General features: G+C 53.1%; 1 protein-coding gene across 6 annotated transcripts in view; it reads right to left on the bottom strand.

Annotated features, from left to right (window-relative positions):
• Window positions 1-23,399, bottom strand: part of Nav1 (neuron navigator 1) — a 252,045-nt gene that overhangs the window by 142,945 nt on the left and 85,701 nt on the right. For 5 of the 6 annotated variants that reach the window (XM_005375186.2, XM_005375187.2, XM_005375188.2 and 2 more), the window contains exon 4: window positions 16,782-17,576. The exons of the other annotated variant lie outside the window; for it this stretch is intronic. In XM_005375186.2, coding sequence (XP_005375243.1) covers window positions 16,782-17,576 — 795 coding nt within the window. The remainder of the gene's footprint in view (window positions 1-16,781; window positions 17,577-23,399) is intronic. 6 annotated transcript variants of the gene reach the window in all.

Raw genomic sequence — 23,399 nt, 5'->3', positions numbered from 1 at the left:
GGGAGAGCCCAGGAAGAGGCAGGCAGGGGACCAGCAGCCAGCACCAGTGTTGTCCACCTGGCAGCTCTCAGTAGCCTTGGTCTTCCTTTCTCCCACCTTCCAAGCAGCTGGATGGGGGCTGCGTCACTCCACTCCCAGCACCACCTTCACCTTCCTTTGGAATCTTAGTCCTCACTGTGGCACCTCTAGCAGGGAGCTCGGCTGCAGGGACAGAGACTAGGAGGAAAGACAGATGAGGCAGCAGACAAAGAGCAGAGGCAGAAGGAGCCGGTGCATGGCTGGCCAGGCAGGGCTACGAGGTGTCCATCACATTTCATCTTACAAAACGCCCCCATTAAGAGGAGTGGGTGCCAGGGATGTAGCTCAGTGGCACAGGGCCTGCCTGGCAAGTGTGAGGTCCTGATTTCATTCCCAGTACCAAGAAAAAAAGAGAGAGAGAAGCGGGGTCAGGCTCTTTTCCATCTGAGTAGAAAGCCTTCAAAAGCCATCAGCATAGGAGTGTCAGGGACGCCGCTGATGGGGGGTGGCAGTGAGGCTAGGGCAGTGGTGGTGAACCTATGGCACGCCTGTCATTGTGTTTTTCTTTGAAGACGAAAGATGTTAATGTGCAAGTTGTTTTTTCTAAACTTAAAACCTCAGCATTCAGGTTTAATTGCAGTGCTGGCACTCTGTGATAAATAGTGGTTTTGGGGTTGCAGTTTGGGCACTCGGTCTTTAAATGCTTCACCATCACTGGGCGAGAGGAACGCGAGACCCTAGCCATGGGGCACAAGTACCAAACCCTATTGGCCTGCTCTCTGAGAGAGGCTTGGGCTTCTGCAGACATGATCTCATTTCCCACCTCTTGCTGTCACCACCCTCATTTCCTTCAGAGGGAAACTGAGGCAATCTTCCAGACCCCAGGAAACCTCTTCATGGGGAAGACTTAGGTTTTATGGTTGTTAAGGACATCTTACTGAAACCATCAGACCCAGATTTTCTTGGGCTTGAAGCTATGGCTTGTGATGAGACTCTGGCCAGTCCAAATGGCAAATCTGATGCCTGGCAGGGGCTCTGCACCACCTCCCACCTGGGAACGGCTTTCCTCTACTTGGGACAGAAACCAGAGAGGTTCCTTCAACCAACCTGCACAGCTATGGAAAAGCCAGTCCGGACTGAGAGATTATATGAGCCTCCATTGGTGGGGAGGCTGCAGAGTGAGTTTTCAAAGCCTATTTGTGAGATTTAAAAGCCACAGGTGGGGGTGGGGTAAGTGGGGGAAGCGCTCTTGTTACTTGACCCTAAAGCCTCAGAAGATGGAGTTTTTAAAATTCATGAATCAGGCCAGCCACAGCCATTTGTTGAGGTGACACGTCCTCCTCCGGCTTGAGTGCCTGAAATAAGAAGGATCACAGGACAAGAATAGAAGCTGAGAGATCTGAATCTGGATCCTAAATCTGCCACTCATGGATTGGGTGACCTTGGGTGAGTTTTGCTCTGTGTTACCTCAGTTTCCTCATCTGTTAAGCAGGGAATTGGATGATGATCACTGGAGTCCCCACAGGTTCATTCTGAGGTGAGCTCTGCCAGGGGAACACAGCTTATCCCACTCCTTGTTTCAAGGACCTGCTGCCTGCGCCAAGGCGGAGCGTTCTAACACATCATCTAAGGAACAGACAGCTTGATTCAACTGTAGGAGAAAAAAAAATCTCTGGAGTCCAGGGAACTCCAGGTGATGTTGAGCAAGATCCTGGTCCTCTCTGGCCTCAGTTTCCTCATCTGCAAAGTGAAGGGCTTGCACTTTGTCTCTCGGATCCCTCTGGCTGTGACACCTGGATGCTGTGGCTTGTCTCTAAGTCAGGGGCAAGTGCCCATGAGCTAGGTGGATTCAGACTCATATCAACAGAGAGGAGTCTCTTGACCTCATCGGGAAGCCTGGCCTCCTGTAGAGGAGCTTGGTGCCCTCCCTCAATGCATGGCTCTCATTTTAAAATTCCTTTCAGAGAAATCTGAGAAGGAGCAGACAAGAGGTGGCTGCCTGCTGGCTCTGCACTGGAGCCCGGTGGGAGCTCTATGGGACTCTGCCTCATAGAACCCCAAGTCTTCGAAATCACAGGGCGAGAGGGAGGAAGAATGGGAAAAGGCAGCCCCTGCCCAGGAGAAGGTTGAGATGTCAGCAGCCTGCCCCATTTGTCCTTTCCCATCAGGCTAGGGGAAGGCAGCTTCTTCCAGGCAGGCATGGAGCCAAGGAAGTGAACTGCCCCAGGGATGGCATGGAGGGACATGTCCTGGCTTCCTCCCCATCATTCCCAGCTCTCATTTATCATAAAGGCAATCTCTTAAGGTCCAGCCTCCATCCTTTCTGCTACTACCACCATTTTGTCCTGATCTTGCCTCTGGATAGAAAGGACAGTTGCTCTAGCACCCTCACAAACCATCCCCCACCCCATCTGTTTTTTCTTCCAGACTTCTGTCTTCTACATACAGAGTTGCTTAAGATAATGTATGGCTTTTTTTTGGCGGGGGGTGGGGTGGGTAAGGAGGGAGGCAAGAGTGAGGTGGAGACAGCTCCCTTTCCAGTGATGTCTGGCTCAGGCTGATGCTAGTGTCAGTTTGTATTCCCAGAACATATGGGAGCCCGGGAACAACAGCGAGGCAGCAATAGGAGGAGAAGCTGGACTCCCCAGTTCCCTCCCTGGGCAGATTACAAGAGGTATCAGAAAAGCAATCTGTCTGGACGATGGTGGGATTCTGAACCCGCTCCCTCAGCTCTGTCTCCACAGGACTTTCCTGCCCGTTTGCTTAGATCTCCCTGCGAGCGGGTGGATAGTCGGCAATAAACTTCTTTTACTTCCTTTGCACATGAGTTCAGGGACTTAATAGGGATACTAGTCATAGTCAAGAGTGACCAGAAATCAGAAAAGGAAAACTGCTCTTCTAAAATCTCATGAGGAATAGCTCAAGACAGATGGAATGGCTTTTTTTTTTAAAAAACCTTTATATGAGCCAGGATAATGGAGAGATGAGTGTATATGCAACATAGATAGCAGAAATCCAAACAGCAGCAGGCTGGCTGTCGACCTTGGAGTGGGCGAGAGGCAGGGGCAATTCTGGCCCCTCAGTGAGTATTCTCCAACTGTGTGACTGAATCAAAGGAGCCAGAAGTTTGGGGCACTCTGGCCTCAGCCCTTCCCTATTGTTTCTCAGCCAGGAGAAGCCATGAGTATCCAACTCCCCTTAATAGGGGGTCTCTATCTGCCTGCCCATCTACCAGTGCTCTTGCCCTCCACCTTCAGAGAGAGCCAGAGAGGGAGGAGAAGAGAAGGAAGGCTTCTTGGAGCTTATTCTGCACCTGGTAGTTTCCTACACATGATGCTTGCAGGGAGCAGGGACCGAGACAGCGGGTGGCCCTCACCTCACTTCAGCCCAGGCATCTGATTTCTACGCTAGCAGCTGGACTTGTGACAATGGGTGCCTGGAGCTGCCAGAGTTGGAGGCACAATGAGAGTGGGCTGTGCCCAGGCAACAGTCTGCGATGCTGGCCCCAGAAGACAGGCAAGAAGTGGAGAATGCCAAGCAGTGTGCAGGCGTGACCGAGCCACTGAGAGCAGCTGCCCAGAGAATTTCCTGAGAATGGCAACGGGACAAGCCAGGGAGAATGGGGGGAGCCTCTGAGAGGAACAGGCTGTGAAGGAAGATCATGGGTGGGAGGAGGCTGGTGCTGCTCAATCAAATGCAGAAGGAAGGCAGACAGCACGCGCCCTGCCATGTCTAATTTGCGTGTGTGCAGTTAGGGCGGTGCGGAGGGAGCTGGCATCGTGAGGGAGACACAGACAGGGCCTGATGAGCAAGTCACCTGGTAGATGTGGGTGCGAGGAGACAGCATGACAGAGGCAGGGTCCAATGAGAGGAAGAGAGGCAGGGGAATGTGGGAGACATCAGCCTGGTGGAACGGGGGGTGAGTGGGCTGGTGGCGAAAAGGCAGGCGAAGGGCAGCAAGTGCTCGGGAGGAAGGGTACTGGAAAATACAAGACTCTGCAGACAGGCAGGCTGGAGGCTGCTGAGCCCAGGAGCACAGGAGCTCCCTGAAGCAAGACCTGTGTCTCTGTCTGACTAGTGGACGTTTAAGCTTGCATGAGTGGCTGAATCTTCCCCATGAGGACAAGGAGCTCCTGACAAACAGGCCTGCCTCCTACCTCAGACTGGGGACTCCCTGAGGACAGGGGCCATGTCTCCTTTCTCTGCAACCCCAATGGCAGGGTGGATAGACAGCAATAAAATAACACTACAAAACTGCTATGTACTGTGTTGGATGCTTCTCAATGTGTTGGGCACTGTGCTCGTGCCTTAGTTGCATCACCTCATTTAATCATCATAGCTATGCTTTTTCTTCCATTTTTGCTAGGGATTGAATGCAGACACATGCCAAGCATGCGCCCTACTGCTGAGCTACACCCCTACAACACAGGTATTATTTGATGCACTTAATAGATGAGGAAACTGAACTCAGAGAGGTTAGCTGCCCAGGGTCTCAAAGCTAGTTAATACAAAACAAGGACTTTACCTGAGGTCTGTCTGACCCCCAAGTCTATGCATCTGGCCACTATACTCTGTGTCTTCCCTCCTAAGACCCCAGGGGAATAAGGGCAATGACTTAGGCTGCTGCAAACAGCTTGAGTTGAGAAGCTGAGAATTTTATAGTTCCGATCCAGAGATATGATTTCAGAAGGAAACCCAATCTCCGCAAAGTGTGGGAAAGTGGCAGGAATCCACCCCCTGCTCAGGCACAGGCTGGGCTCCTACAGCTCAGAAGCAGGAGGCCAGGAGGTCCTTCTCCCAGGCCTAATACCCTAGTCCAGCCCCATGTTTATGGGAAATGGGGGTCAGCACCAAGATCTGCCTGTTCCCCCATGAGAGCAGAAAAGGAGCTAGGATATCTTTGGCTCATCCTTCCTCAGATGTCCCCCCGCCTCAACGCTGCTGTGTGGTAATAGGCCATTGGTGTGAATTTCCTGCCTCAGCCCTGGGAGGAACTTACAAGGACCTCCAGAGGGACTGTTGGCCAATGTAAGGACAGACAAGCCCAGGGTAAAGGCATGGATAAGGCTTGAGTCTTTGTCCCTGGTCAGAAGCAAGGACACTGCCAGTCTTCACTCTAATCTAGACAGAAGCCAGGCTCTGGGCTGGCGATGGGCATTGAACCGGAACTAAAAGTGCTGCTCTTTGCCATTCCTCCACACCTCGCAATCTGCCCACTTTGATATTTTGAGATAGTCTCCCTGCAGTAGCCCAGGTTGGCTTCACACTCACAAACCCTCTGCTTCAGCCTCCTAGGCACTGGCATTATAGCCACATACCACCATGTCCAGCACTATCCACTTTTTTTTTTTAAATACTGTCTCTGCTGTTCACTTTTCGCCATAGATTGAATAAGTACTATGATGCCATGTAATTTTTTCTCCTCATGAGGGATCAGTCAGAGTCTATTCCCCTGGGTACTTGGCTGATCTCCTAAGTAGAGGAGACACAGGACTGTGGGCCACCTTTTTCTGCCATGTGCACAGTGGGAGAGGCACAGCAGTTAAGGAGACAGGTGCTGGAGGCAGACTGTCTGCAAGTCACACCCAGAGCCCTCTACTTCCTGGCTATGTGACACTGGCAAAGCTACTTCCTCATTGGTAAAATGGGAGCAAAAATAGTATCTAATTCTTTATTCTGACAGGTAAGTGATTAATACTTAAAGTGCTCAGAACAGCGCCGCCAGATGCATAATACATACACTATGATAGGCACTGGGTGTGGTAGCGCACACCTGTAAACCCAGGTCTCGGGAGGCTGAGGCAGGAGAATCACTGTGAGTTTGAAGCCAGCCTGTATTACAATAAGCGAGTTCAGGGCCGGCTTTCCTTCCTTGTTGGGACTTTTTTTCAAAAAATTGAAAAACCAACAAAGAGGGAGGTTTATTTAAGTAGGTAGGGAGGTGGGTGGGTAGCTCGGTGCGTGGGCCGGCGGTTGGTTTCTGCCTCCCTTCAATAAATAAATAAATAAGATTACCACAACTCAGATCTTCCCTGAGGCTAACTTCTCACTTCATTGAAACATTATGGGAAATCTAATCTAGAAATCAGGGCTACATCAGAGGGAAAGTGGGAGGGAGAGTAAAAGGGAAGTCACACCCTGAAACGCTGCAGGGGCTGACATGTGCAGCATCGGCCATGTGCCAGCCTCGATGCCAGCCTTTCCCATTCAGTGTCTCATCCAGCTCACCCAGATCTGGAAGCCGCGGAGACTAATCCCTATATTACCAACAAGAAGGCTGAGGCTCAGGCAGTTAAGTGGCTTATTCAAGATCTCAGTTAGTGAGTGGCAGATCCAGGATTCAGCCAGAAGGGGTAAGAGGAACAGCTTATACTAAGCTAACATTTTCAGTCCTTACTCTTCCTGACCATTCTAGCCGTCCTTATCCAGGCCACCTTGGGCCTCTTCTTTTGCATCCAGCTAGAAACCCTTCTCCTGAGAGCCTCCCTGCAGCTCCCAGGCTCCGCTCTGTCCAGCACCAGCCATGCCTGTGTCAGAATTCCTGCCTATGGGCCTACTTCCCACATTAGGCGGTGAGGGCTTCAGAGGCAGGGGCCCTGGCAAATAGCAGGGAATGTTTGTGGAGTGCAGGAGAAAACCAGTCTTACAGACCTGGCTGTGCAGGTCCATGGCAAAACTGGCTGAGCATAACAGTTCTTGAATACAGAGAGGCAAGGGAAGAAGAGAGTTGCTACCTGACATGTAAGAACCTAGTGGCTAAATATAGGAGCTTGAATCAATCCCTGCTTGAATCTTAGCTTTACCATGAACTTGCATTTGCCTTTGGGCAAGTTGCTTGGCATTCCTTAGGCTCCCCTAAGTTTTCTCACGTCTAAATTTTATGTAATGGTGAGGTTACCAGCCAACAGAACCGCACTGGTAAGGCCACTCTAATCACTCAGTAATATGAAACAGTCCCTTACAGTAGGTAAGAGCTTCTTTGACAGCTCCTATGCTCCCCTGGCACACTGGCCAGCTGGATTCTTGTTGGGACCCCTATAATCCAGTAGCCACAGACTTAACACCTGGCATAAGAGGAGGCCTCATGAGTCCTACAGTTCTGCAGCAAGCCAGGGTTGTTAATATTTTGCATATGACCCTTGACTAATATCATGAGAATGAGGTGGGTTTATGCAAGCAAAGCACTCGGCACAGGGGGCAATGAGTGAGTGCTCAGTAAATGTTAGTCAGTCACTCTTGTTGCTGATCTCCGTGACTCAGACAAGCCTGGCAATGTTGGGTGGTCCCTTACAGGGCCTCAGGATAAACGTAGCTGACCTAGCTAAAGATGCATATCCTCAAGTAGAACGATTTCTTCCAGGGAGCCCAAATTTTGCAGCCAGGCCCTTGGTGGTCCTGAAGCTACAGGCTGGGATGAAAGACCTCAGAAAGACCCCAGGGTGTCAAGTAGGCCTCCCTGCCTGTAGATCTGGCTCCAGTGTTCCTAGGAGCCTTGCAAGTCCCAGCAGGAGCTACATAGCCTATTCTGCCTGCTGAGCAGCCAGCAAACCCACTGACATGGCAGAGTGGCAGGCAGCACAAGGACTGGGCCCTTCCCTGGCAGCAGAGAAGGGCCGGCTTTGTGGCCGTGGCCATCTACCATGGCCAGGAGAGAGGCAGCAGAACTGACCTCTTGCTCTTCACCATGGACAGTCAGGGTCAGGATGGAAGGAGGCCATGCAGCAACCCCTGGCCATCAAGGCCCTACAGATGCAGTAAAACAGGAGGACAGTGCCTATACCCCGTGGCAACCACTGAATTCTAGGACAATACTGCTGGGGATGCCTAGATTCCACAATAAAACCAAATCCTATATGGCAAAACACGCTAGCTCCTGTAACAACAGAATCTCATGGCAACACTCAGGCATGGCAACTGGAACAGGTATGGCATCCCAAAGGAACAGTGGAAATGAAGGCTTGGGTTTAGGGTGAGAAGCATCCTCTCTCCTTGTGGGCCTTCTTACCCTGGGGGCAGCCTGCTTCCTTTACTCCCCAAAGATCCATCTGCTCTGAGGGCTCCAAGCCAGCTAGTCCCCATCTTGTCCTCCTACCCTCATTTAAACAAAGGTGGAAGGTTGAAAATGCCTTCTCTCTAGCTAAGAGTTTGATCCCTTTAAATACCTCTCAACTTCCTGGTTCTGTCAGGAAGGCTTCCGGGATTGAACAAGCAATTTAGGAGCTGGAATGTGGTCCCTATCCCACTTATCCCGCTTCAAAACTGCATGCATTTGCAAAACTCCATTGTCTAGTTCCAAATTGGCTTCATACTTCAGTGCTGCTGAATGTATTGTGGATGTTGGTTCATGCTTTGTGAGTCATGGGTCTGCTTTCAGCAGAGCACTGCCAGGGGCTAAGGCAGTGGTGGACCAATCCCTGGACAGGCCAGAACACTGCACCTTGGGCAGCAGGGCCTAATCAGAGCTGCTGCTAATCGGAGAGACAACCTCTGAGGACAGAGGTAGCCTCTCCGCGGGTGCCTATGGGGAACTGCAGCGGCTGGAAGGGCAATCTTCCCTCTAGCAAAGAGATGTGGAACCGAGTGGCCCTGCGCGGCCTTAACTCATTAGTTAACCACCTCTCCAAGGAGGAAGCAGGTACAGGATTGCTTTGGGGATCATTTGGGGGCAAACTCCAATTTCTGTCCCCCATTTAATTGTCTGCCCAGCCCCTACAGCAGCATCCCAAGGCAACATTCCCATCAGCCATGATCAACCTGTCTTTCTGGTCTCATCTCCTCTTTCACCTCCTTTCCTACTTCTCCTCCAACCAGACCGGAGCTAAGCCCCTCATTTAACACCGCCATTTTTTTTTCCTGTTCCTTTTGTCTCTGCTGCCACAATCCCACCCTCCTGTAGAGCATCCTCTGCCCACCTGTGCACACATGCCACCCCCACTCCACACACACCCAGATTCCAGCTCTGGGTGGCCTTGCCTTCCTCAGACACTCTTTCTTACTGCTTCACAGCACATACCACATTCTGCCTAGTCCTGGAATAAGCATGGGTGTTTTTTCTCATCGAGCGGATCAACTAGAAAGTCAGCCCAGAGCCTCAACCTTAGGAGCGCAGTTTCCTGCCCACAGACTGCCTAGCAAATTGCTCCTAAAATGACACCAAATTATGTTTGGAGGAGTCCTGAGGTTCCTAGAAGCAGGACATGCTAGGGGTTAAGTTCAAATCCTGGTTCTGTTGCTCTTTCTGTGGACTACTTACATTTAAGTGCTTCAGTTTCTTCATATGTAAGTTTCAGAGTCACAAGATTTTTGTGAGCATTAAGTGGCTTATCATGCATAACGATAGGAAAATTGCCTCTTATATACCAAATGATTGGTAACTGGCATTATTAGTTGGTTATATACTTGAGCTTTCTGTTCATATGTTTGCCCTGGAAGAGCAAGGTACTGGAGCTTCGAGGACACAGCTCCTCACATGGCGATGCTGGAATCCTAGGCTTCAAGGCACTTTATGGACTCTGAAACAAGACGGCATGGCCTCCTTCCTGGCTGCCAGCTTCTCCAAAAGGAAAAGGGTCCATTTAGTGGATCACCAAGGGCAAAGGGGGCCCGTGTCTTCAGAGTCTGTGGAAGAACCAGCACTTACAGTGTTTTTCTGGGAAAGAAGCCAGGAGTCTGAACCCCTACAACCTCTGCCTGGGAGTCTGTTTGGGGGAAGTTGTTACACCATGCTCATATTTCACTGTTTTAAATCTGTCCAGCTCTTGTGTAGAGACACACACACACACACACACACACATACTCACAGAGTTAAATGCACCTTTAAAATATGCATATGTGCTTGAAGTCAGTGAGTGTGCAAGCATTTATAGGCATTGATCCCTGTAAACACATACTATCTACTACAGGCCCTGTGTTCACACCCTAACACCCAACCTCACCCAGGTTTAAAGCCCAGTGAGTTTATGCTATGTGCCATACAACCTAGTAACCCGATACCTCTCAGTCTTGCTCTTCTCACGTCTGCTATCTCACTGCTCAGACCAAAGCTGAACTTGCAACCTTGGCTCTCCATGACAGTACCTGGAGCTGAAGACTGACTCCTAGACCAGACTACATGAACATCAACACCCCAAACAAACAACCCTCAGGACAGTTCTGGGATTCTATAGGGTCCAGCAGTGAATGTATTTACAGCACACCAAGGCATGAACCTGTCCCTGCTCTTGCTTTCCACATCCCCAAGTTACAGGAGCTAGCACCAGAGAAGCCCAGAGCAAGAGATGCTGCCCAGAAATTAGAAGTCACTATGGTAAACCACCCACTCCAGTGGCCCTGAAATGTATCATTGAGATGTCTAAAATAGACTCTCAGATGGCTCAGGCCAAGGCCCCACCCTCTGCTGATTCCTGGCTGCCTGGCTGAGGTTTGGCTGGAGCTGAGCTGAAAAAGACTGTGTCAAACACAAAGTATATAGCAGCGTTGACAGCAAGAGCCTAGAACACGCTGGAGTCCAAGTTCTTAGTGGGTAAACCTGGAACCCGCAAAAGCGCCACCTTCTCCCTTTCCAGCGCAGCACTAGACCAGGCTCAAGGAGTCTACAGACTCCTGGCAGGTCCTCATTCTCTCCTCACCTGAACTTCCTACCCCATGCACTTTGCATCTCCACATGTCAGAGATGCAAAATTTGGGAGGGAGAAGGTGCATAGAAAAGTTGACAAGCCCACCCCACTTACCCAGGCATAATACCACCATGGGCAGTCATGCTGGACATACTCCTGGTACAACTCTTTTCCTACCTCAGCTCCAGTAGGGAAACAGAAACAGTTTCTGGGGCATCTTCCCAGTCTGCACCTTGATTTCTGCTGTTCAGAAAGAAGCAGAGACCTCGGTTCACTGAACAAAGGGGGAACTGAACCCAAGAGACTCAGTTTTCCTGCTTCCCAAGCCCTCGAAGAGCCAGTGTGGAGGAAGGTATGGAAGGTGGTGGGCTGACCTGGCATTTTGAGGGGCTCCTATTGGAGGGAGCTTGCTTATGCAAGGGGCATGAGCAGGGCCTGGCCCTCTGGCCCTTCCTGTGCAGAGAGAGAGAAGGCTGCAGACTCCTGGGACATCAAACGCATCTGGGTAATCCAAACAGGGTGTGGGGGGAGGTCAGCCAGCGCAAATGAGAAACATGTGCAGTCCATTTCCCCTCCATTGGCTGGCTAGCTCAGGGATTCAGGGAGAGGGAGAAGGCCATGGAGAAGGTTGGTTGAGGAGAAAAATGCAGCCAGGTGTGACGGTTCCCCACCAGGGAGCCGCCTTGAGGTGCAGACATTATGAGGAGGTGGGAGTGGGATGAGGGGCAGAGCTGGACTCCACTAGCTCTAGGCACCAGGTAAACAGGTCAGGCTTCTTTCTCTCCCATCAGGTCTTATTCAAAAAAAGAAGAAAAAAAAGAGGTAGAGGAAGAGGGGCAGGAGGGGGAGGAGAAGGAGGGAGAGGATGAGAAGGAAAAGAAAAATGAAAGAAGAGAGCCAAGGGAGAAATGATGGCATTGAGCTTGGATAGCTGTCTCACCCCAAATATAAGAACTCTGTGAAAGGCACTAGCTAAATCTATAAGGATCCAGAGAACAAATTGGGGCCATGATGGAAATTCCCAGAAGATAGAATCTTGGCTCAACATAAAAAAAGAGAAAGATCTTTCTAGTAATGAATGCTTTCCGGGAAAATAAGGTAGTGAGCCCTCTGTCACTAGGAGTGAGTAAACAGAACACCCACCTGCCTATGATGCCATAGAGGGATTTGTTTCAGCTTTAAGTGGGAGGCTCAACTAGACAATTTCCATTCTGTGGTTCTATGAAATCCCACGGAAGGCTGAGCAAGGCGGAGTATTCTGCAGAGAGGAGGGGACTTCTCTCTCGCTAGCTGTCCAGGGAGACACTGCAGTGTGCTGCAGAGGTGGCTGAGCAGCAGGGTGCAGAGCCGCAGTTAGGGAGCACGGGGCTCTGCTTAGCCTGGTTCATGCAGGACTCTTCTTCCTAGAGCCCCAGGAAGCACCTGTGCCTTCAGCCCTGAGGTTAGAGGCTGTCAGCGGTGGACATGTCCAGAGGGACACTGCAGGGAGGGGCAGAAGAGGAGATTAGCAGAAGAGGAAGGATCTGGTGCTGGCAGCTTGGGATGGGAGAAAGGAAGGAGTAAGTAGCTGCAATCCCAGAAGCAGAATGGGCAAAGAAGTGGGGAAATGTGGAACAAGAGGGATGGTCAGGAAACACCCAGGATTTCAGGTGACATGGCCCTGTTACCCACTGAATCCCAGTCTACATAGGCCTCTGCTTGGGGTGGGAGCAGTCACTGATGTAAAAGGCATCTCCCTGGGTCAGTTCATGCGTCAGGGAACCAGAGCAGCTGCTGGAATGGCAGCAGCTCTTCTGCTCCATCTGTGCCATCTTCTCAGAGTGGAGGGTCTGACCTATAGCAGAACCTGGACAGCCCTGTAAGAACAGCTCCGGCTGCAGCAATCTGAGCAAGACAATGGCCAAAGGGGAAGAGCAGGACCTCTTGTCAACACCTTGGGTGGGGGCCCAAGCCTGGCCTTGGAAGAAAACAGCCTCATCATGGCAGGACAAGAAACATTCTCCTGAGTGCTAACCCTGAGGAAGGTAGGAGGCTTCACTGCTCTGAGGTTCTGAGCCAGTTCCTGCTCCACACAATACATGAGCGCCTGTGGGCCTGCACCTGCCACAGCTCCTCCTCCAGCCTGTGATGGCACAAACCTCCCCTGCCAAGGGAGGGGCAGAAGTGAGCGTCATCCATGCTCTTCTGCTAGCCCAGGGAGGCCCTGGAAATAACAGGCATGGTTCTGGGCGGGCAGGTGCGCCTTCTGACACTGGGAGCGCTGGCTGTGCTCGAACACATCACCTACTGCTCTGGGCAGTAGATTTTTGCAGAGTTCACATAGCCTGTGCCCACCCTACCACCTAAAGCACTGGACAAAAAGAGAAAAAATATGTGTGAGGACATTTCATCCCAAAATATCCCCAAGCAAATTCTCTGGAGTTGCCCCTTCCCACCTTGTAGCTGCCCTTGCCTCTTCCCTGCCAAGCCAGCAAGCAAAAGGCTTAGAAATGGATAGCTTCCTGCGCTTCTTTCTCCTTTCTATTTGGCCTACAATTCTGAGGCCTACCTTTGCCACAGCAAGCCCTCCCCCAGGATGCCAGACACCTTGGTGAGGGAGTGGGTCTAAGAACTCTCAAGTTCCTGGTTTTCATACTCTGACCTTGGACAGTCTCAACTGCTCCACCGTGCCCCTTTTTCCTGGAGGTCAGAAGTGGGGAAAGCTGAATAATTTGAGGCAGTCAACTGATTTCATGTAAGCTCATTAGGCCAGGACAAGCCAATGAGGAAGAGGAATATTTTTGTAGGATTCAAATGCTGTACATCACTGTCAGTTCTCTTTAAGCCATGAGGGACATTTTCCTGGTCTAATCACCACCCCATCCCTACAGGGTAAGGGTGAGTCATGGAAATTGTCTCTTCCACTCACAAATGGAGAAACTAAGCCCCAGGGGAGGATCCAGAGCTTAGGACTTCTGGACAGGGGGCTTAGGGATACATCTTCCTGCCCTGCCCCTGACCCAGGCTTGGTAGCCTTCCTCAGTGTGCCAAATTGCGTGATGTGGACTAAGGCCTCTGATTCCTGGAACTGGGCCATTTCCCCCTAGACCCACCCTTCAGTCTTCTAAGCTGCTGGGGTTCCCCAGTGGGACCCTATTACTTGGCAGCTTCCACGGATGGGGAAGGGATAGGGAGATTGTCTAAACCATCTGGGCCCCAGCTGATTTCTGGAAAGGGGATGATCAGGTTTCAATTCTTCCCTTTTATTCCAGAAAGGCTCTTATTTGGGGCTGCCTCACCTCCCCCCACCATCTGCCTCAGAAACTGGGTCTTGGCAGCTTCTTGGGTCTGAGACAGTACCAGAGAGAGAGCATAGCCTGACACTGAGCCTCACGAGCAGGGTCAAATCCCCAGCATCTTTAGCCGCCATCCTGAGAGATCAAGGCAGCCATTCTCCCCACAACTACCTTGCTGTCCACCAAAGGCCCGTCCTCACATGGGAATGCCTCACGGGCTCTGGGAAGCAAATCTTTTCTACCTTCCCCTGAACCTTCACTGGTCAATCCACCCTCCACCTTCACACAGGAGAAAACCTTGGCATTGGAGCCATTACTGATGGTAAAAGGCAACTCCCTGGATCAGTTCATGCTGGAGTCACCAGCTGATGCCCCACCCACCAGCTGACACTCCACCCATCTGATGCCAAGCACTGCCTCCTAGGGCCCCGCCCCACCTTGGACCTCTCAGTTGGAGATAGTCGGCCAACTTTCCCATCGCACTTCCCCCACCTGAGAGCACTGTCCCTCTGCCCTCTAAGAGTCCTCAGGGCAGCTCTGGAGGCCCACGCCAGCAGACACCATCTTGTTCTCTGTACCTTCCACCTCTCCCTTCTCTCAGTCAAGTCTTCTAGAAAGAGCTGTGAGGCAGGTCTGAGGAGACAAACGCAGAATCTCCCTGCCACCATCAACTCAGAGGTGACAGGCCCCTCATCCCTTTGACCCTGCATCTCACCATCTAGATGGCCAAAGCAGTGTTGTCTCCCCACCCCACAGCTGCTGAGAGGCTCCCAAGGAGGTGTCCCTGCAGAAGTGACAGCTGCTGAGCAGGAATGAGGGACCACAGCTCAGCTTCTCCCAGGCTCCAAGCCAGTTCTAGGACTAGTTGTCAGGGTTCCTGTGGTCACGCTTCTTGTGAAGCAACTAAAAGGCCTTCGAAGGACAGCCAGTTCCTGGGGCAGTGTAGGGCACCGCCAGGATAGGGGAGGGCCAGATGGGCTACATCACCTCAAAAAGGGGGAGCCCTGACCTTGAACACAGGCCTGTGTCCTCTGCTAGTCTGTGCCTGACACAAGTCACACAGAAGGGCCTAACCTCTTCTCAATCCCAAAACAATGTTCATCCCCTCAAGCTGCTGCCTCCTCCTCATGCCTCGGGCACAATTTGATTACCTCACCTTCAGCAGGCCCAAAGCAGGCCTCCCCTTCCCAGCCCCTCCCCAGCACACAGTCCAATATCATTTTCTCTGCAGCCCTCCTTCGGGCCTGCGATTATTTTATTTATTTTTCCCCTTGCTGTTTGTCTTGTTCCACTGAACTGCAGGCTCCTTGAGGGCAGGCTCAGCAGGCACCAGGCATGGGATGGCAAACTTCCTGTGCAGGGTGAGGCTGCCCTGCCACTCTGCACTGGTCCACCCCATCCCTAGCTCCCCCGTGGAGTCCTGACTTTCAGGAGCATTATTCCAGGGACGAGGCTGCTCTTCCCTTTCTACCCTTGTCCAGCCTCCTGATTGCCTCTGCAAAGCCCATCTTCGGCCTCCTGTGTGAGGATCAGTCCTCAGAAGAGCTGAAATCATTGCCCCTGGTCAGGAGACCCTCATCCTGGCTCACCCGGGAGCTGGGGGAGGGGGTTGGCCAGGAAGACTGCAGCAGGCCCAGTCTCCTTCGGCTTCATCTTCTACAGGTCCGCCAGGAGAGCTCTCTCATCCATCTCCACTGCCCACCGTCACTCAGCCTGCCGACCGTCACTCAGCCCCGCCCCTTCACACGCACAGACACTCCCCTTCCCAGCCCCCAGCGGGGCGGGCAGCCTGCAGGGGACCCGCAAGCTGGCGTCCCACGGCGCCAGCACCCGCGGACCCACGGCCCAGCCATCGCAACAAGTCCGCGCAGCCAAGGCGGCTCTCCTGGCCTCCAGGCCTCTCTGGCCGCCGTCCCACTTAGCCCCAACAACACCGGCCATGAGGGCTCCCGAGGCTCAGTAGTCTGGTGTCCAGAATATCCGTGATCCATCCGTCCCTGAGGGCAGGGGGCCTATCGAGAGCTAGCAGTTTTGGTGGCCCGCTCCGGATTTTTTGCACGGACTCTTCAGGCTCGGAGAACAATGGAACAGCTCTCTGCGCTTCCTCCACTAGAGCAATCTTTGTTCCTCCCTTCCCGCCTGCTCGGCTTCCCTTAGCCAAAGGGTCAAAGCAGAGTCTCGGCGCAAAAACCTAGACCTTCCTCTAAAAGACCTCAGGGCTGGGGATTAGGGGTTGGGGCCAGAGCTGGGACTGAGGTGTGGGACGCACATCCAGATGTGCACAGCTGGCTGCCCGCCAGGCCCCTAACCCCAGACGCTTCTCCTTGCCAAGAACCCCACACCCGGGAAATCCGACTCGCGCTCCCACCCGGGATCCACAGAGGAAGTAGAGCCTCAGCTCAGCTCCAGAGCCAACTGGCGCTGACATCTGCTCTCCCCACATCTGTCCTCTAGATGCAGGCTCTCCCGGAGGACGTCCCCCAGCAATGCTGATGCTCTCCTGTCTCCACAGCGGAGGTCTCCCCCAGCCCCAGGTTTTGCCATATAGGAATTCTGGACTTTAAAATTCCAGGATGTTAATGGGTTCTATTTCTGAGAACCTAACTCCCCCAGGCCATTGTCCAGCCTCACCTCAGGCAGGCCAGAATAAAGCCTGGGTTCTCACCCATAGCGTCTTGAAGACACACTTAGCCAGGCGTCTAGAGGTGGGCCAACCCTGCACATCTGGGAGCAACGCCCCTCCTCACCAGCTCCGCGATTAAGAGAGTCCTAAGGAGGGGGAGGAGGAGGAAGCTCTACTTTCCCCCCACCTTCCCTTGCAGCTGGCCAGGAGAAAGCCAGGGGCGGGGTGGGGCGGGGCGGCAGGACTCACCCAGCATCTGGCTGAAGAGTAGCTGCTCCAGGTCGCCCAACACGGTCACCACGAGCTCGGGGTCCACCTTGAGGAAGGCGCGTTCCTCCTGGCCCTTGGCTGGGGGCACTGGCCCGGAGCCTTTCTGCGCTTTGGCCTTGCTGGAGAGCAGCTCGTCGTCCGATTTGCCGTCGTCGCTCACCGCCGCCTCGGGCGCCTTGCTGAGGGGCTTGACCTCCGCGTAGGGTCCGCGCGGGATCCGGCTCGGTTTTCCCAGGCTGGGAGCCAGAGGGGCCAGGGGAGTCTTGGCGCCGCCCGCCGGGCTGCCCTTGGCCTGGAAGAGCGAGTGCTCAGACTTGGACAGCGTCTTGGACATCAGCGGCGCCTCGCGGCCCTTGGACCCCATCTTGCCCAAACCCTTGGGTGCCTTGGCCATATCGTCGCTCCACTCGGGTTCATAGAGCTGCAGCTTTTTCTCGGAATCCGTGAGGAACGAGAGGTTCGTGAGCGACTTCTGTTTGCGCAGGTTGGAGGTGGGTGGCCCGCCGGGGACACGGCTGTCCACGCTGCCGGACTTGAAGACCTTCAGCTCTGCCGCGCTGGCCTTGGCCATGCTGATGCCGCCGCCGCCGGGCGCCTTGGCGCGCTTGGGCAGCATGCCTCGGCCGTCGGCTGCAGCCGCCTTCTTGCCGGCTCCCCGCGGCTCGTCCGCGCCCTCGTCGCCGCCACCGCTGCTCAGCTCCACCTCAGGCTGCGCGCTCTTGACGCTGCTGCCCAGCATTCTGCCCGCGAGGAGCGCATGGACGATCCGCGCGTCTGCAGGCACAGGGCGGGGGAGGGGGCGGGGAGCAGGCGGAGGAGGGGGGAGAGGACGGAAGAAACCGAGGAAGAAGGGAGAGGAGGGGGTGGCAGCACGGGAGGACGGGGAAGGCGAGCCGGGGTCGCCCGGCAAAGAAACGCGAGGAAGGAAGCAGGGGCAAAGGGAAGAGCACGGAAACCGTGAAGTGATGGGGCGGGGACGGAGGAAAGGGGGCGGGGCGGGGGAAAGAAATTAACAATTAAAAATCAGTCAAAGGAAGGATGGAAACCCTGCGGCTGCATCGAAGCCCGGAGGTGCCGCAGCGCTAGGCTCCCGGCTCCCCGGCCCCGCGGCTTCCCAGTCCCAATCCTGCGGGCTGGGCACCGCCAGGCAGCGCCCTCCGCACTCCGCCGCCCGCTCCAGTAAAGGCTGCGGGCTGCAGCTCCGAGGGAGGAAGCAGGGGAGGAGAAGGCGGGGAGCAAACAGGAGGAGGGGAGGAGTGTGCGCGAGGGGAGGGAGGTGGGGGAGAGCGTGTGTGTCTATTTCTGGCTCGGGAGGGGGAGGTATCTACAAGCGGAGCTCCGGGGGTGGATGAGTGAGAGGTACGGGGCAAATAAAAGAGAGGACTAGGTTTTGTCCTGGCTTTCGGCGTAGAGGAGGGCTGGGTTCAGGGAGGGCACGGGTGGTCCTCTGCAGCGTCGGGAGAAGGCACCCGCCGAGAAGGGAGTACAGGTAAGAAAGCTGGACAGATAAGCGGAACCCTGGAGCCTGGCAGAGCAGCTGGGCTCCTGCCCCAAACCACTCTCGGTCCCCATTCCCCAAACCCTTCCTACCTTACATCTCAGACACAAGGGTGCTCTCCTGAGCGCAGAAGGTAGGGGGCTGGGGTAGGTCAAGAATGGCTTGACAGGGTAGGGGCTGAGGGCACTGGGAGAAGGGACCAGCCCTTGGGATCAAGAGACCTGATTTCCATTCTAGTTGCCTGCATGACCTTGTCAAAGTCATTGACACCCCTGGCTCACTGTCCCTCTATAATACCAGCTTCCTAGGTGAAAGGGCTTGGGGAATCATCAAGTCCTGGGTCACGCCTAGGGACTCAGGAGAGACCAGCACTGCCAGCCCTGAAGAAGGGGTGCTAGGCTCTCTAAAAGGATATTTCCCTGCCCTGCTCCTTCCCTGTCCTGCCTGGGAAAGGAGAGAGGGGTGAGGCGGAGGGGCAGCAAGAGCCAGGCAGAGAAGGCAGCATTTAACCTAGGACTGTTGCTCCTGGGAGCACAGGGTGGCACTACCCATTTTCCCACGGCCTCCCAAGTCAGGGTCAGGTTGTCCAGGGCAAAATCTCTCGGGAGAGGTGATGGGCAGGAGACAGGAGAGGGGAATTCTCTACAAACAAGCTTGCTTCAGGAAGGGCAAGCTCCAGGTACAGCTATATGCTGGGGCTGTAAAAGCTCGGGAATGGTGCCAGAATGTAGTAACCATCTGATTACTCCCCACCGCATCCCCAGCCTCCATCACTCTTGCTCCTCCTGTTCTTCCCCCTACAATCTGAACACCTCTGTGTCCATGTCTCCTGGTTCACCCACTCCTAGTATGAACATCATGCCTGGCTAGTGTGAGAGGTACTTATGGACACACCCACATAGGAGCTGGGAACTGCCTCCCTCAGCACTTGCATGGAGAAGGTGTTGCAGCTGTGATGGTTATAAATGGGTTTGGAGGCCTCCAGGCTGCACACTGGGTCTGAATCCTGCATGACTCTCTGGTCCTGGCTGTAGCCCAAGACTTCCTGCCTTCCACGATCCCGGAGCTGGATGGAGATGCCATAAAATCTTTGAGGACAGGGATCATAGCAAACTCAAAGTACTGAGAATATAAGATTCTTAAGCAGAAAGGGGCACGAACCCTTGGCTTGCGTTGGAGATACAGAGAAAGTGCCCTCAAAGAACTCAGTGTCTGGTAGGAAATACAAGGCAGATAATACAAGACTTGGAGAAATAATCCCATCCTTGTAAAAAGGCGATGTCCCACCCATTCATCACGAGTAGACAGGCATAGGTGTGTGTTTGTTCTAATTACGGGAACGACAAGAGGCACTGCCTCAGAGGGGCAGAGGGAAATGCTTGGGTGCCAGGAGCCACCAGAAGGTCCTGAGGCAGAGAACATGAGACCTGCTGTCCCTAGAGGCCTGGGCCCAGCTCTTAGAAACTCAGGGGGAGCCAGGGATTATGAGTCCAGCTAGGAAATGACAAGCAGGAAAGAGGTGGTTACGAGGAAAGAAGTGGTATCATGCCAGAATTTGGCCAGGCACAGAGTATGCAAAGGATGAGGCCAGTCCTGGGACACAGGAAGTGCTCATGCATATCCCTGGGCACGAGGTTCCAGCTCATGAAAGGGATGAAGCCTCACCTTTGGTGCCAAAGTTTTGAGTAAGTACAACCATACCCCTCTTCCCCACCCATAGGCCACGTGTAACAGTGCCACAAGCCATCATTTCTACAGGCCTCATCCTTACTCATGGCCACTGCATAATTTACATAAGATGTCCCTGAATCAATCATATGGGAACCCCGCCTTTCCTAAAAACAGCAGCTGGAGAATCTGAGGACACCGATAGTCTGATTTATCTGATTACAGTAGTTCTTGCTTCTTGTCTCTTAAGTTCTCTTCCTGCATATAAATGCATCTCCTCCTTATCAAAAATAAATGAACTGCTCACCATCCTGGCTGGAAAGCCTTATGTCCACCATGATCCATTCCCTCCAGTGCAGGCAAAACCTCATGTTCTGTGCCCTGGTTGCATTTGGCTCCTCATCTCCGGCGGTTAAGTTCTTTAGAGTTGTTATGAAACACTGTTCCACTCGCTGCTTTGTCCACCTGCACGACCTTGTCACTGGATGCCCACTGCCCAGGGGACCTGAACTTCCTTCCTTCCTGCTCTGCCTGGTTATCTCATCCCTCCTTTGGGTCTGTGTTTCAGCCTAGTTCCTCCTCCTCCTCTCTGTATTCCTCTTTGTTCCTCTCTGCCTCCTCTCATGGGATATTCCCCAAATCCCAAGGCCTTTTCCTCCTTTCCATAAACAGCTCCTGGAATTCTGCTTCTTTTGAGAAGACTTCCCAGAGGAGAGGCACAGGCCCACCCCACCACCTAGACCTCATGCCCTCTGCTCCCCGCACGACGCACCACTTTTCTGTTTCTGAGGTGGAAACCCTCATCTATGTGGATCCTATGAGTTAACTCAGGGTGGACCCTTCACTCCTTGAGGGTCTTGCCATGCCAGGCAGTGATCCTTTCTAATAGTCCTCTTGGCACCCTGGAACTTTCTGGTGCTCTCTAATGTGACCTCTCCCTCCATCTGGCTCCTTTTTTTCTCTCACATCCCCTGTGTTTCCCACTGTCCTCTTCTGCAGTGGGAGTGCGCTGCTGCCGTGGCAACAGCCATTCCAACATTAGTCAATAAAGCCAATATGTACAGTGCTTCCTTGAGCGAGTCCTACCCTGTCACCTTATCCCCAAACCCAGCTCCAAGCCCCTCCCACTGGATCCTTTCCCCCTTCCCCACCCTGAAAGACTTGAAGAGCGATCAGTGATCAACGGAGGGGCTAAGATGAGGAGAGGCCTGGCTGGGCAGGCAATGGGTGATGGAGATGTCAGTAATTTGTTTAGGGCAGCTGGATCCTGCCTGGTTTCTAAAACAAGGAGGGAGGAAGAGGCTGATTCAATATCCTAAAAGTCCTCAATCTTCATCTCCCCAAAGATAGGCATTAACCCACTCCTTTCTCTCCGAAGGCATTGCAGTTTCTGGGCTGGACATAGGATGAGTGATGTGTCCACATCTGTTGACTGATAACTTAAAGCAATTTGAGGAATGAAAATGTAGGCAGAGGGCCAAAAGGCATGCTGTATGATTTTACAGTCTCAGTCCTGTGATTGGAAATGGATGTAACCCAGGGAGACTGTAGGGGCGTGGGGGCTCTGCCCAGTGGGACAGGGCTAGGAGACTGGGAGATGGGCAGTGGAAGAGAGGGTGACGTAGAGGACCAGACTGTCCCTATCCTGTTGACCTTGATATGCGACCTTGGGAGGAGAGATGATCTGAGGAGGGGAGTAGTGGGCAGGGAGTCCACATTTGGCTCTGTCCAGGGATAAGGACAGAGCAGAGGGAGGGTGTCCTTGATTTTTGTGTCCACAGTTGGAATCTAGAGAAAAGACGGGGAACATGGCTCTGCCAGGCTCATAGAATTCATCTTTGGTCAAACTTTTTCTTGAAAGCTGTCAAAACCCTGTGCACATTCTGGGCTCTCAAAAATATTTAGTGAATGATGACTGATTACATGAATGTGGGACTTCAAACAAATGTGTGGGGGATTATAAACAGCAGTGACCTCTCAATGTGCTGTGCTGAGGAGGGGGTGCTACCAGCCAACACAGTAAGAAGATCTTTCTGTAAGTTTTTCCTGCTCAGACTCCCATGATGTTTGAGCACTGAGTCTTGTCTGTATTAAGAAACCAGCTCCCGTTTGTTTGTACCTGTTTGGGGCTGGCCTGGCTATAACAGGTGCTGGAGGATATGGCAGAGAACAGAAGAAATGAAAACCCTGTCTTCATGGAACTTATAGTCTATTGGGAAGGACTGTAAGAGTGAAGCCAGTGAAGGCTTCTCTGAGAAATGACATTTCACCAAAAATCTGAAGGAAAAGAGGGAGCAAGCTCCATGGACACCCAGGAGAAGAGATTTCCAGAGAGGGAACCTCCCAAGCAAAGGCCCTGAGGTGGATGTGGATGTGCCTCACATGTGTGAACTACAGGGAGGAGATCAGCATGGCTGGAGAGAAAAGGAGGGGAGAGTGGTGGGCTGAGGTTGGAGATGTGAGGGGAGGCAGCACACCGGGGCCTTCAGGGTCATGACCGAGACTCAGCCTCCCACTTGGAGCGAGCCCCTGGCAGGTCTGGAGCAGAAGTGACAGGACCTGGCTTCCCCTTGGAAAGGTCACTTGGCTCTGGTGCAGAGACACATTGCTGGGCCTGGAGACAGAAGTGGTGGCGACGGTCCAGCTGAGAGATGGCGGTGGCTTGGAACTGAGTGGCGATTGTGGTGGTCGTGAGAAGTGGTCACATGCTGGGTACATTTTGAAGTCATTAGAATTTGCAGATGAGCCAAGTGTGGGAAAGAGCAGAGTCCATGTCTCTGAGGATTTGGGTCTGGACAACTCTCAGACTGGAGTTGCCATTGGCTGAGATAAAGAAGGCTTTGGGAGGAGCCGGTTTTGAGAAAGGATTAGAGTCCTGTTTTCTCCCCAGCCCTTCTTGAGTCCAAAGGTCCCTTCTTTAAGGGTGGCTTCCCCGACTCTTCTCCCAGTTCCCTGCAGACACTTTCATAAATTCCTGACGCCCGTACCCATCATTCGTCATTCACCCATTTGTACCGTCCCAACAATCCATCTTCAGTTAAACTTGTTCTCAGAAGGGATCAAAGCCCGGTGCACATAGTGGGCTCTCAAAAATATTTTGTGAATGACGACTGATTAAATGAATGAATGTGTGACTCACAACAGATGTGCAGGGGATCGTAAACAGCGGTGACCTCTCAGTACCCTGCGGCAAGAGATGGAACAGCTGGCGTGCAGAGTGGAGGCCAGGCTTCTGGGATGGTGTACCAGCACAGCTTTCTTCTCTGTAACACTGGACCCGGGGGAGGCCACCCAACACCCTCTTCACCCCTTCCAGGGAAAATGGCCTTGGGACCTTCAGGGCTGAGACTCTCCTACCCCCAATCTTATGCTCTGCTCAGAATCATGGGGAGAATTTTGCCACACTTCTGAAGGACAGGGACAAGAGCAAG

Source organism: Chinchilla lanigera, unplaced genomic scaffold (genome assembly GCF_000276665.1).
Source record: "Chinchilla lanigera isolate Chin_1 unplaced genomic scaffold, ChiLan1.0 scaffold00005, whole genome shotgun sequence".
NCBI classification, from domain to species: domain Eukaryota; kingdom Metazoa; phylum Chordata; class Mammalia; order Rodentia; family Chinchillidae; genus Chinchilla; species Chinchilla lanigera.
Note: the sequence above shows the minus strand (reverse complement) of the source record. Positions and strands in the feature narration are given on the sequence as shown.